This window comes from Eublepharis macularius, chromosome 9, assembly GCF_028583425.1.
Source record: "Eublepharis macularius isolate TG4126 chromosome 9, MPM_Emac_v1.0, whole genome shotgun sequence".
Taxonomy (NCBI): Eukaryota; Metazoa; Chordata; class Lepidosauria; order Squamata; family Eublepharidae; genus Eublepharis; species Eublepharis macularius.
In genome coordinates, this window is record NC_072798.1 from 5,597,726 (window position 1) to 5,612,495 (window position 14,770).

The 14,770-nt window shown below is 45.2% G+C and overlaps 1 protein-coding gene across 1 annotated transcript in view; it reads right to left on the minus strand.

The window, feature by feature from the left end:
• Positions 1-14,770, minus strand: part of EXOC4 (exocyst complex component 4) — a 504,959-nt gene that overhangs the window by 225,021 nt on the left and 265,168 nt on the right. The window contains exon 10 of the mRNA XM_054988676.1: positions 11,640-11,736. Coding sequence (XP_054844651.1) covers positions 11,640-11,736 — 97 coding nt within the window. The remainder of the gene's footprint in view (positions 1-11,639; positions 11,737-14,770) is intronic.

Here is a 14,770-nt window from a genome sequence, read left to right on the forward strand (position 1 = left end):
CTTTCCGCCGTGTGAATGAAATGAATGCAAGCGTGTTTTTCTCGCCGGATACATAGACTGGGGGATCAATAATACGCAGTGGTGTCTTGCCACGTGCACCTGAGCATCACTCCGCGTCCAGGCAAGTCCTATTGTTTCCCTAAGAAGAACGAGCCTCCATTTAGGGCTCTGCCCTGGCAAGCGGGCCCTACTTGTGGTCAACTCACTTCTCAATGATTCTACCACCCTGATGTTTATTCCTTGAAAAGCGCACAGGGGTGCCTAGTCCAGCCTTAGTCGGTCTTGCTGACTTATCCCCCCACAGGAATCGGCTCCTTTCTCAGTCCCCACAGCCTGCCCAGCATTCCTGAAATTGATGGCATTAATCTCAGAAGCCTTGTGCGTGTCCCCACTTACCCTCAACCCACATTGGCTTGACTCAGGAAGGAGAAGAAAGGTCCAAGGGATGTGGTTGGATCAGAACCAACGGGTTAAAATTAAATCAAAAGAGTTATCGGCTAGATATTAGGAAGAACTTGACAGTAAGAGCACTTCCTCAGTGGAAGAGGCTTCCTTGGGAGGTGGTGGGCTCTCCTCCTTTGGCGGTTTTTAAGGCTAGATGGTCACCTGACAGCTATGATGATTTTATGACTCTATATGACCATACGCAGATCGGGAGAGGGAGGGCAGGAAGAGATGAGCCAGTGTCTAGCTCTCATGGCCCTTTCATACATGCCCAGGGTAATGCTGATGGTCACTTTGGGGTCAGGAAGGAATTTTCCTACCTGCCAGATTGGCCCAGGGATCCTGGAGGTTTTTTGCCTTCCTCTGGGCATAGAGCAGGGGCTGCTGTGGGAGGGGAGGGGAGGAGATAGTGGTGAATTTCCTGCACTGTTCAATGGGGTGGACTAGATGATCCTTGGTGCACCTTCCAGATCTATGTTTCTAAAGGCCAAGCTACAAGTGACAAATGACACTTGAATGGCAAGTGGATCGAGTGGAGAGCAAGTGGAGGGCAAGTGAACAGGGAGGAATACACTTGCCGTTCAAATGTAATTCGTCACTTGTAGTTTGGCCCTCAGTTATGTCACGGGGGGTGGGGGTGGGGATGGAGGACTCAATCTTAGGCTCAACATATATAAACTAAAAAAAAATCAAGTTCAGGCTCTCAGACCGGGAAAAATACTTTTAAAACAGTGTCATATGTTTGGATGAATTACAAGACTTTCTCATAAGGTTCCCCCCAATAAAACCGCAGCTTCTGTGGAGGTGGGTGTACAGTTCAAGACTCATTTCCACAGGCCACTTAATATAAAGCTTGCTAAGACCATGTCCGAATCAGTCCGTGAACTAATTCGCTAAGCTCATACTGGAAGGACAGCCTCTCTCTGCATGTTCCCACATGGCAGCTCATTCTTCTCCACCCAGTCGACTGTTAGTACCCCCTCCCTTCATCTAAGGCATGTTCTGAAACAGGCGAGTATTAATACAATTACTTTTGTCCTTTTTAAAAGGGCTGCTACCCATGGTTCCTAAGTTGAGTGGGGAAAAGGCAGGCATATAAATATGTTAAGTATCAGTAGGTGAATTCTTGCAATATTGCCGCAAAGGCATGGCACGGATTGTTACGTACCCCCATCTGCATACAAACTCCTCTCTTTTGCACGGGATGGTGTCATAATGCAGGTGTCAAAACTGAGATTTCTTCACACGTACTTTGTCGCATCAGCCTTTGTGCTGCTGGCATCCCCCCCCCCCCGCCCCCAAATGATTTCTCTGCCTGTTTTCTCAAAGGGGTTAAGTGCAAGGATTTCTCTGCAAAACCCTTTGGTAAAATCTAGCCAACCGTCGCAACCCCATTGCCCCCCACCCCTGGCAGCATGAGCCCCGTACCAGAACATTTTTATGCTATCAGCCGGGGCTGTGAACAATACAGATGACTCACAGGCACCCTCATTGCCAGATGTGTCAAAATGTGTGTATTATTTAGTATTGCACAGAGTTTGTTCTGGGGAAAGGTACAGCTGAGGGAGAGAGAGGAAACAGGTGACAGGCTGTCTTGATTTATAGCGGAGAGAAAACATCATTGCAAAATCCAAACTTGACTGATCAGATGTAGCACCTTCCTCGACACGACGGGAACAAGACAAATGCATCCCACAAGAAACGGGGTTTTTGTGTCAGCTGCTACCCAGGTGCTCCCGTGTCAGTGGGAGGAAGGGGAGCTTTATTGGCTGCCGGAGGAAATGAACAGCCTCACCTGAAGGATTTTCATAAGCTGTCGCCTCTAATAAGGCATCTGCGGCAAGATTGTCAGCTCTCATAAAGCATTAACAATGGCACAAAAATGAATCCTCCACCTCGCCACATGTACGCTGCTTCTAGTTATGAAACAAGTTGTTGCAGATCTCCTTTTAGCAATGTTAGAACAGCCAGTTTTCTTTTTAATATCCCTTCACAATTCAACTACAACCAGAACACACTTTGAGGGGGGGGGATTAGAGAAAGGCAGAACAAAAGAACAGGGTCAGGCCCAGTTCAGCCGCTGCCTCCTCCCCAGCTGCCAATGGGGTCATACAGAGGCACTGACTGGCAGCTCACATGTCACCTCCATGTACAGCTGCAACAATTTTTGGGATCATGGCATTGGCCCCGCCCGGTGGCATTAGCCTCATATCAGAACATTTCTTTTTTTAAAAAAAAAATATTAGGTGAGAAGATTAATACATACAACTTTCAAATAACATCTCAATATCATTTTCCTCCACCCTTTCCTTCCCCCCTTTTTCAGGACTTCCAACAGCTTTCCAACCCTATATCTTAATCTATTCCTAATCTATCCCCTTTTTCTGTAACTCATTATATTGTGTTTACATTCTGCTTTGTTAAGCTAAGCTCTATCTGTTAGCTTCAGATCTATTATTATTAACTTAAAATCTGTTATCTGTTACTATCTGTTAACTTCAGATATATTTAAATTTAAGCTAACAATTAAATAAAATATCTACTTTATTAATTTTACCAATATCTATTAACTCCAAATCCACTTAAATTTAAGATAACAATTAGCTAATACTTCACTCCATATGGTAAAGATTCCATCTCTTCCAATAATAAAAAAACCCCATTCTAATAATTTTCGAATTGCCATAGTTCCCCTTTCACGTCCCACTTCTTTTCTAAATATGTTTTCAGTCTTCCCCAATCAGTAAAGAATTTTGCCAGGTTCTGATCTCTCAGCTTTCTTGTCATTTTGTCCATTTCCGCCATGTACAGCAATTTATACATCCAACCCCATATCAGAACATTTCTATGATATCAGCCGTGGCATTATTATTATTTTGCATTATCGTGCCTCTTCCAATGGTTGCCCACTGGCAGCAGGGAAAGATTATTGTTTGCAGAACAGGTGGACAGGTGCTCATGATCCACTCTAGAGGGAAATAGGAAGGGGGATGCACATGGGTACATGGATTTTGTCTGTGCTCTAGGATGTTTCAATGAAAGGATCACTTTATGCGTGTTAAACCAAGTGCAGTACTTAATGTCAATAGCGAGAAAGTCTTGAAGAGAGGGCATGGCTATGCTAACTTTGCTATGAATCTGTGCCCATCTGGGACCTCTAATGCCTGTCTGGGACCTCTAACGTCTTCAGATGGGCAGTAGTCCACAAAAGCACTCAGCAGGCAATTTTTTATCCTGGTGAGTAAATTTCCTATGGCCAGATGATACATATAATAAGGAATCTAAATGCTTGCCTACCAAAAACAGAGATGTGCAGTGAGTATGAGGTCCAATTAGTCTATGAATTACCTTATTATTACGGGGATAGACATTACAGTTGTAGAAAATAATTACTGATCACCATGCCCCGCCACAATTTGTATATCTCTGAATATAGGGATCAATAGGAGAACTGGTAGAACCCAGAATTACAGACACTGCATAGAAGGGTAAGGAGACAGTTTTGTCTGTGATGATCTTAATGGAGTATCTTTAAAGCCCTAAAAGGTCTGGGTCCAGGAGTTCGTCTGACCCTTACAGACGCGGTTAAGAGCCTAGCGGTTATACTGGATCCAGTGCTTCTACTAGAACAACAAGTTAAGGCAGCTGCAAAAAACGCCTTTTACAACCTCACTGTAGCCTGGAAGATGGCTTCTTACCTCGACATGGCTGACATGGCCACTTGAATCCATGCTACGGTAACATCAAGACTTGACTATTGTAATGCACCATACGTAAGTCTCCCATTCAAATTAACTCGGAGACTCCAATTGGTGCAAAACATTGCTGCGCAACTGCTATCAGAAGTGAGCAAGAGCATGAACATCACTCCCATTCTGCAGTCACTCGACTGGCTACCTATCAGCTACTGTGCTCAGTTCAGAGTACTGGTTATCACATACAAAGCTCTTCACGGCCTTGGCCCAGCATACCTATGGGATTCCCTCCCTCTCTATGTCCCTCCACAGCAGCTTCACTCATCTGAACAGGGTCTCCTGCAAGTGCCACCCTATACATGGGCAAAATCAACAGCAGCCCGTGCACAAGCTTTCCCTGTGGTGGTCCCTACCCTGTGGAATGGCCTGCCTGAGGAGGTTAGGAAAGCCTGCATTCTCTCCTAGCTTTCTGCAAACGATGCAAAACCAAATTATTCAAAAAGGTTTTTGTATTGTAGGGAGGGGCTCTCAGATGCTTCACTAATGAGTTAAGGACCATAGACGTCACCACTATGTTGCCTTACATACTATCTGTTGCTTTAAATATGTGCTCCTATGAACTACTTGTGCTTCAGGTGGTCAAATGTCAGCCCTAGAAGTGCTTATGTTCTGTTTCAGCATTCCTTCAACTCTATATTAGATTCTTATTAATGCTATAGATCCAGAGGGGTTAGCTGTGTTAGTCTGTAGCAGCAAAACGGCAGAGTCCAGTAGCACCTTCAAGATGAACCAACTTTACTGTAGCATAAGCTTTCGAGAATCACAGTTCTCTTCGTCAGATGCCAAACTTGATGCATCTGATGAAGAGAGCTGTGATTCTCGAAAGCTTATGCTACAGTAAAGTTGGTTCGTCTTAAAGGTGCTACTGGACTCTTTTTGCCATTTTATTAATACTACGTCTTTGTAAAATTGTGTTTATTTACCCTCTGGCATTGTTTATGGAAATGTCCTTGAAATTGACTGTACTAATCTCACACTGTGTAATCTGCCTTGAGTCTCAGTGAGAAAGGCGGACTATAAATGACATCCAACCAACCAACCAACCAACCAACCAACAATATGCTGCCTGCTTCCATAAGAATCTGACCAGCATTTGGTTGTTTTGACACTACCTCACTAAGCATTTTATTATGTTTTTATTGCTTGCATGTATGGGCATGAATTTCCAAATGCGTTTATATATTTACCACTTTTCTCCCCGGCTGGGAACTCACAGAGGCTTAGAACATCATCCTCTCCTCCATTTTCTCACAACAACAACAACTGATTGAGGTAGGCCAGGCTAAGAGACTGTGACTGGCCCAAGGTCACCCACAGCGCCATCCCAAACAGAGTTACTTCAGTCTAAGCCTGTTGATTTCAATGGGCTTAGATTGGAGTAACTCTGTTTAGGATTGCACTGCCAGCGAGCTTCCATGGTAGAAACTGAGGAAATAGGAATGGATGTTGTAAAGGTGACTTCTGAAAAGCTTGTCGAATTCATACAAACAATTCCCGGGACAAGAACAAGAAATCTCCTACGATTTGGGTTTTACAGACCCTTCCTTGCATCTGCCCTAAAAGCTTATCTCGCCAACAGTGGCTGCTTCCTGCCCCTTGCTAGCTCATCCAAGACAAGATCTCTTCGGTGCTTTACTGCCCCTCTCTAAACCCAAAGCAGTGCTCCAAGAATCATGGGCAGAAATGCCACTCTCAGTGTTATTGACAGATGCTGCCTTCTGCAAGACAGACAGAAGAAAACGGAGGTGCCAGGACAGTTTAAAGTTCCCCACCCTTTCTTTGTGTGACATGCAAACCAACCGACTTTGGCGGCACTCTTGCCTCCGGGCCAACAAGCCCCTGTGCTCCCTTCTCCTTCCCCGCAACCAGTTTTAATTGCTGCTTGAGATTAATGAAGTGTGGCTGATACTGAGGAATCCTAGCGGCCGTGGCACCCGGCGTTCAACTATGGTGGGATTAATGCCGTTTCCAGAGTCAGAAACGCTCCTCTACCTACCCGGCTTCTTCCAGTCTCCAGCTCTTCACTGCCTCCCCCGCACCCCCACCCAGCCTCAAGACTGCAGACATCTGTTATCTAATTGCCTGGTAATAAACATACTCTATAAAGCATATGTAAAATTATTATTACCCTGAAGAGCCAAGTGCCTTTCAAACACCAGCTGAAACCAATAAAAAAGAAGAACTCACTGGGGCAGAACAAATGCTGCACCGGGCTGGTGGGCCAGGCGGAGTCCTCTGTGCTCCAAGCTTGCAAGTTTTGGTCAATCCCATTCCCTTCCCACCAATGAGAAACCCTCTGCGCTATGGAGCAGTGACAACAACTGCCCAGGACGTTATCAATCGAAGCAGATGTTATTTATCAATGGATAACGGAGGCAGCAACCAATCCCCCCCCCCCGGTCTCAAGTCTAATTTTCATACTTCAGCACCTCCCACAATATCTAATCAAGGAAAAATCAAACGCGTGTATTCCTCGTCAGGCTGGATGTCTAATTAGCTTTTCATGCATTTGTAAAAAAATCTATTCCCAGGAATCAACTCCTTTCAAAAAACCGGAAGCGGGGGGGGGGAGAGAAATCTTCTATTCATTTATTATATGTGAGCGAGTCCCATTAAATGCTGATAATTAATCTGGGCCTTCGCAAATTTCAGTTGTCCTGCTGGAAATTAGGCTGTCTACCCCAGGGCTGCCACGATCCTCCATTTCCCATGCCTGCCTTAAAACTGGAATGCGACTGGGAAGCAGGGGGTGAAGCCAGAGGAGAAGGAAGACAGACATAAAGGTCCAAGGCAGATATTATCTACTTAAGTCATGGACGAGGTCAGAAATGGCTGTCACAGTAATGTTTCTAGCTAAAGCATTTGGTTGACTACCATTGGATAATGAATAACACTGAACCACATCCTAAATGCAAGAGATTTTAGCAGCCAAGGGCTGACCTGTACCGCAAGGCTCCAAGATTCCCATCTTGATTTCCACCTAATTTTAGGACTGCAGTTGAGCGTGCAAGTCTGATGAGGCAACAGCATGCAGAATACAGAGTTGCTGCTGGGAAAGGTCACGTCAGTCCTTGGCAGACTGTTCCCCAGGTCTCCACAGCAAACACGCAGGTATATTGGTTGAAGTAACTTTATTAGAGATCCAGCAAGTTCAAGGTGCTCAGACAAGTGCATTGGCAGAAGTGACGTAACTGGGGTTGGTGATGTTAGTTATAGGGAACGTTCCTGCCATCAGGATAAGGACCATTAAAGTTTTCGGGCACGAAAGAGCCAGGGGGGTTGCCAGGGAACAGCTAGGTTTAGACTAGACAGAGCAAAGAATGAAATCATCTCAGTTCCCAAGAAAGATACATTTCGCGCTGGCCGCAAGCAGCCTTCAAGGACATTTCTGGAAGCAGTGGGGAAAGCGACAGTAAATACTTGAGTGATGACCTACTGCCTTATCATCAATAAGAAACTTCTCATGCCCTCAGAGGACCAGTACAGAACACAGAATACATTCATGGCAGATATGCAGACAGGCGTATATGACAGGTCACTTTCCCTCCCTCTCCTTTCTCCACTTCTGAGGTCAGGAAAGCAGCCCCGCTCATGGCTTTCCGCAAACTATCCAAAACTGAATTATTCATGACGGCTTTTTGACACAAGTAATAGGACTGTGCTGTAAGGAAATGGTTCAGAGAGATGTTCTGATAAGGAACAGTGACTGTAGACGACACTACTGTGTACTGAACGTTGCTGCAAATATGCTCCTACGGGATAGTTCTGTGTTGTTTAATGTGTCATGTCAATTTCTGTATGCCTCGGTGTCATTTTCAGCTATGTATCAGATTTCTACTTCTCTTCAAATGTCTGCAATCCTTATCTTATTGAATTGTTTACTGAATGTCCCAGCCCTTGATCATTTATTATATTATATTTATATCCCGCCCTCCCCGCAAGCAGGCTCAGGGTGGCTAACAACAATAAATTACTAATTTAAAATCATCATAGAAATTTCAGAAACAATCTGTCAAATCTAACAGTTTTTAAATGGAAGGAGAGCTCAGCGGAAATGCCAGTTTGATCGAGAAGACTCCTTCAGACTTCTGTGTGCCTTTCTGGCTATCCTCAGACTTTCTCACTGACATGCCAGCCGGTCATCACAGCACGGGTACTGGGGCTGCATCAGTCATGGCAAAGTGCCAAGTTTCTTCCAAACCTATCCATTGTCTTGATGGATACTGCTGGTGGCGTTACAGTCAACAAACCTGCTTCCCGAATCTCCTCCCTTTCTCCTATAGGGCAGGCTTGACTAGGACGCCAAACCATTTTTCCTCTCCCTGGCAGTTATTGATGTGCTGATTGGTCGGGGGGGGGGGAGTAGGTTAAGATGTAGCAAATGCCATCTTTCCCACCTCCGTGTGACAAGCGCCTTGTACAATGCAGGGAGATCTTTCAGTCGTAAATCTTGCCCTAACTATTTTTATGACACGCATTATTTCCACTGCCTACCCATCAGGCTGGTAATGAAACCAAAGTGTGTCATGAAAATTGCTATTCCAAATGTGTCATCTGCATTCAACGGGGGGCTGCAGGGTTTTTTTTGGGGGGGGGGGGGAGAAGGAAAAAATAGGAAGTTTTCATTATGCCTCACATGCTTGTTGAATGTCAGCAATGAAGATAATATCTGATTGCCCATGACAAGCTGACAGAAACGCTAAAGATGAACAGCCAGAGCTACGCTCCACGGCGAAGCGGTCACTTTGGTGCGGGCGCTTCCCTAACAGTCCTCTACCTTGTCACGACGTGGTGGTGGATGGTTTTACGAAATGCGCTCTAAGTCAGCAAGAGTTTATTGACGTTGCTGTCATTAACGGCAAGTACTTTTTGCAAACACAAAGAATCCAAACTGATTTCATGCTGGCTGATTTTTTTTTTCTCACGGGATCGCAAATCGAGACTTCTTTGCACTGCAAAGGAATCGAGAAATGCAAGGGCAGGACGGTGATCTGCAATACTAAATCATGCAATGAGAAAATCATCCCAGTGGAACCCCTTTTAATGCAGCAGCAACGCGAGTCTTCCGGTTTACACTACAAACTACACTCTTCCCTCGGACTGTACTAGAGTTGGTGAGGTTTAATGGTTAGAGCATCAAACTAAAACTGGGGAGACCCCAGTTTAATCCTGGACATCTTTGGAGGAAGAGCAGGATAAAAACAAGACAGACACAGCCTACGAACCTAAACCAGTTCAAACTGTCGTTGCTTTTCTCCCATGGATCTTGAAACGGCAGATACGCAAGGATTAGAGCGTCGGAAAAAAGGTTTCTCAGGGTCATTTTTGAGTGCACGTCTCGTTTTTTTCTTTACTATTTGAGAAGCCTCCCACGGAGCCATTTTTGGTTTACTGCTTGTGTCCAAAAGCCATGACTGGATTCCAGATGTAGAAGCCAGATGAGTCTGCTCTTTTGAAGAGTGATGCTCTAAACAGTTCTTGAGATACAAGTTATAGCAGGGCTTTTTTTCCAGCAGGAGCGCGGTGGAATGGAGTTCTGGCACCTCTTGAAAATGGTCACATGGCTGGTGGCCCCGCCCCCTGATCTCCAGACAGAGGGGAGTTTAGATTGCCCTCTGTCTGGAGAACAGGGGGTGGGCCACCAGCCATGTGAACATTTTTGCCGAGGGCAATTTAAACTTTAAAAAACTCCCCCCTTGTTGCAGCTGACCCATTGTGCAGTCCTGAGAGCATGCACACACTTTGCGCATGTGCATGTGGTACCAGGGGCACCACCTCCCACCAGGAGTTGCTGCCTGTGCTGGCAACCCACTGAGTTCCACCACCTCTTTTCCTAGAAAAAAAGCCCAGAGTTATAGCACGGTTGCCAGTGGAGACAGGAGGTATTGAGCAGGACTGGAAAAGCCACACAAGGAAAAGACAAAACTTATTAGCTACAGAGCAGGGAAACAAACCTTCTGCTAGTTAGCACTGATGATAGAAAGAAAATTAAATCACCAGACTGGAAGTGGGAAGGAGGGAGATTAAACTCCGAACAGGGCTCTAACAAGCTTCCCATTTCCCCTTTACTCAGCTCAGGTATACGCAAGTCCCAGCAGCCCCTGATGAGTTTCCAGCTGAGAATTTGTAATGCATTTTAATAACTGGCACTCTGCTTCAGAAGGTGGGGGCTTCGTTGCCCGTCTTGTAAAGTTGAAGCCTGTTTATCACGAAATCAGCTTACCTTGCAAGCAGCCGCAGCGTTGGCTCACTGCTTATTAATCATAACTGGCAGTGAATGATAAACCATTTGCTACGAGCTGCAGCTAAAACTTTCCCCCAGTCCTGATCAATAATAAATTACATTGTTTACTGCAAAAGGAGGTCAAACGCAAATATAAACCCAGCCAGGGAGCAAGTGAGATTTAAGGAGCCAGGGGTCTGCATCGGAACTGAGGTTACCAGGGTCCCCACCCTACTCTGTGAAAGAAGCACGGGAATGCATTACGGTGTGAGAGGTAAATGCATCATAACCAAAGAGGTTAAATTTCCCATAAATCTGCATTTTCTTTGATAAAAACATGAAAGACTTTGGTTTCATTGTCTGCATTAGTGAACAGAAAATGTCATTAAACCTGTCCATTCTGGGGAAAGTCAGTGTTATAAAATGATGGTCCTGATGTCAAAGACTCTTTTATTGTCCTGGACTGTCACTGGTGACACTCTCTCTCTTTCTCTTAAACAGCATCTTCCCCCTGCACCACTGTAGAAGTGGCTCCAGGACATGTATATCTTTGAGACATCTGAAAAGAACTGCTCTTCAAACCCAAACATTACTGCTTGTGTGCGCGCATGCATGCACGTGCACGCACACACCACACACACGTGTGTCTTACCACACTGGTCCATGCAGCTGTCATTTGTTAACCAAGAAGCAAACCTGCTACGCCAGATCAGCTCTTGCATATTTGGCCAGTGCACCTGGAGTTTTGTCATCATTAAAATGTTAGATACGGGCTGCACATTTCTGCACTCCTTGCCTGAGGCCTTCTTTCCTCCTTCTCTTGCAAGTTTTGTGGTCCTTAAGTGTGGCTCATTAAATTCATGCCAGCGTTAAACATGTTTGTCGCTAACTGGGATATTCTCATCTGCTAGGATTTGTAACCAGCTTATTTGAATTGTTTGCATATGTCCAGTCGATTTCTGCTAAGCAAAGAACTGCACGGCACGGAAGTACTGCCTTCAAGACATTCAGTTGCTGAGATTTTATCCTGTGTTCCCTTCCGCGCTTCCAAGCCACCAGGACTAGAAAAGGGTCTCAGTAACCAAATTCCGTAGTTTTGTTGCACTTTTGCAAATAGCCCAAAACTTGTCAACAACAAAGCAGCTGTGTGAAAACATCTCAGGAACAAACAGTGTGCTTCTCCACGCATGACACAAAGCAAGAGAATAAGGCATTACCTCAGAAGTGGATGGAAGATGACCGTGATGTTCCGGGCTCCCGGTTTGCAGACGAATTTAGTCCCACCGCCTTCTATCAAGTTGTCATCAGGGCCACCTTAAAGAAAACACAAACAACCCCCCAAAATATTAATTTTCAAGAACTGACCACATTGGCTCCACTCCCCTTTGGACACTGATATTTCTGTATAGATAGGCCATTCACTTATATTTTTTTTGTTAGTGGGCAAACAAGTTTTGTAGAACTATTACCAATATGTTCAAGGAAAGGCAACCCACAAAATACACGTTACTAACCAATTTAAGTTCGATAGGAGGGATTCCTGCTCGACACAAAACAAAGCAACCCACATGCTCCTGAATGTGAGCAAACCCATTAAGCCTTCACACAGGATATTTTATTTGGCCTTGTGTCCAAGCCAGCCAACTTCGTCCCTTGAACAGCGGCAGCTCCTGTTACCCCAGAAAACAGGCTGAGCAGAAGAGGAGAATTTTTTTCTGGCTAAAGTGGGCTGCAAGTCATACAGATTAAACAGTACATTCACGCTTTTATTAATATGCTACTGGGATTAGTCTAGAGATGGCCCAGTTGCTGCTCTGAACTGAAACACATGGTCAGATCAAAATCCTACAGCACAGCTCTCGAGCTGGTCTGGCTCCCAGCAATGGCCTTCAAGCGCCTCTGGGAAGCCCACAAGCCTGAAGACATCAGCTCCCCAATACCAGGAAAACCGCACTGGTGGTTCTCCAAGGTTTTCCATTCTGTCTTAAATAAGGTTTAATTTCTCCTGGAGGAGGACCACAGCAAGCATTTAAACACACAAATGATGCGGGGAGGTGGAGGAGAAAGAAAAAACTGCACCTCACATTTGTGCATCAAAAGAATGTGTGTGTCCCCCCAAAACAACTGCGCACCCAGCATGCAGTTCGATCTGCTTAAAGAGTATAAAAAGCCCACTTGGCCTTCATATAAAGCTACAAACAGAAGAGATCACCATACTGAGTTGAAGGAGATTTTCTACAAAGGCTTTTTCTACAAAGACACCATAAAGACTTCCAGGCATATGGAGGAACAACTGGCTGACACACATTTATAAGCATTTTCTGGATACCTGTTAGGAAAAGTGGCGGGGATTATTGTCCAAAGCTTACTTGAAACATTTGCAACCGTTTCCCCCCCTCTAAATCCCCCCTCTAAAACACAGAGATGACAGGATCTAAATGTGATGGGGAAGGAACATGCATCCATTCATTTCCTTCTTTTCTTGGGGTGCACGGCTTCTCTTGCCAACTGCCTTGCTGAAGGCCTCAGCCAAGCACAAGTTACTGTGAGGGGCTTATAGGCAGAAACAGAGAAAAGGGAGAATCCGATCTATTGTGCCAGTCCCATTCAGACTTCTTACGGAAGTGCTTTTGATTCTTTTCGGCTCCTGTTTCATGCCCCAATCCAATTGTCAGAGGTACACAGGAATAAGCCTTCACAACAGTAGTGCCAAGACCACGGGAACTTCTTCCACGTGTCTTGCTCTCTGTTGGCATTCTGGTATTAGCTAAAGGCGTTGCTTCTCGCAAGAGCCGTTCATGGCTTTAAATCTGTCCATCAGCATCTGCTGGTGCTGGTTGGATGGTTGGATTGCATCTCTCTCGCAGGCTACATCCGTTTTAAAAGATATTTAGAATAAACAAATAATTGATCACTGCTAGCCACCCAGGGGAATTTTATAAATTGGAAGGCATGATATAAATATGTCTGTAATTCATAACTGAAGAAAACAAACTCTCACATAATACTATCTTGTCTAGGGGACAGATATTAGAAGAGTAACTTGGTATTTGTATTCTTGCAGTGGAAAAAATGCAACTGTTGAGGCACAGATAGGATTTTCCGGTGCTTAACTTCTGTTGACGATACCAGGGCTCAGTCCTGGCAGGCATGAAATAATACACATGCAGGCAGTTCACCTTAGAACGGCACCACCCACCCTGCTGGGGATTAGGACGAACGCTTCTAATCCAATGAACACAAACATCCAGGGGGGCTTCAGCCTTGGCAGATGTTTTGGATGGTGCTAGGAGTCCACACTTCCTGCTGAGCGGGGCAACAGACCTGGGAAGCAGCTTCTTGCCATCAACATGGCGTAAGTGGGAAACTGTGGATCAATGGCAGGCAGTCAAAGGCACTCATGGGTGAAACTGGGCATGAATCCAGGTTGACCAAACTGGAGATCACCCAGGTAACTCGCCTCATTGTAGGATGTGGATGGCGCAAATGGTACCCTCTCCACAAATTCAGGTTCTTGAGAGATTTTTTTATCCAACACAAAAATTTAAGCTTGTCCACTTAGCTTAGACTAAGCTTAGCAAGGGAGGGCTAGCTTAGCTTAGCCTGACACTTCAAAGGACCAGGGAAGTGAAAGCAGAACTTACTAGGCAACACGTATAACAACAACAACAACATTCGATTTATATACCACCCTTCAGGACAACTTAATGCCCACTCAGAGCGGTTTACAAAGTATGCTACTATTATCCCCACAACAAAACACCCTGTGAGGTGGGTGGGGCTGAGAGAGCTCCAGAGAGCTGTGACTAGCTCAAGGTCACCCAGCTGGCTTCAAGCGGAGGAGTGGGGAATCAAACCCGGCTCTCCAGATTAGATGGCTGATTCTACACCAAATTGGTTGATTCTGACTGGGTGGGGTTTTACCAGAAGTTACAATCTGCAGCATTTTTTTAAAAAATATTTCTATGCTGCATTTCCACCTAATTCAGGGCCCCATGATGGTAAACTAAGAGTCCTGTGGTGCAGAGTGGTAAGCTGAAGTACTGCAGCCCAAGTACTGTTCACAACCTGTGTTTGATCCTGGCGGAAGCTGGGTTCAAATAACCGGCTCAAGGTTGACTCAGCCTTCCATCCTTCCGAGGTCGGTAAAATGAGTACCCAGTTTCCTGGGGGTAAAGTATAGATGGCTGGGGAAGGCAATGGCAAACCACCCCGTAAAAAAGTCTGCCAAGAAAATGTTGTGATGAGATTCCCCCCATGGGTCAGTAATGACTCGGTGCTTGCACCTTTACCTTTTTACCTTTATGATGGTAAACATTAAAACATTTCAAATATAAAAAAGCATTTA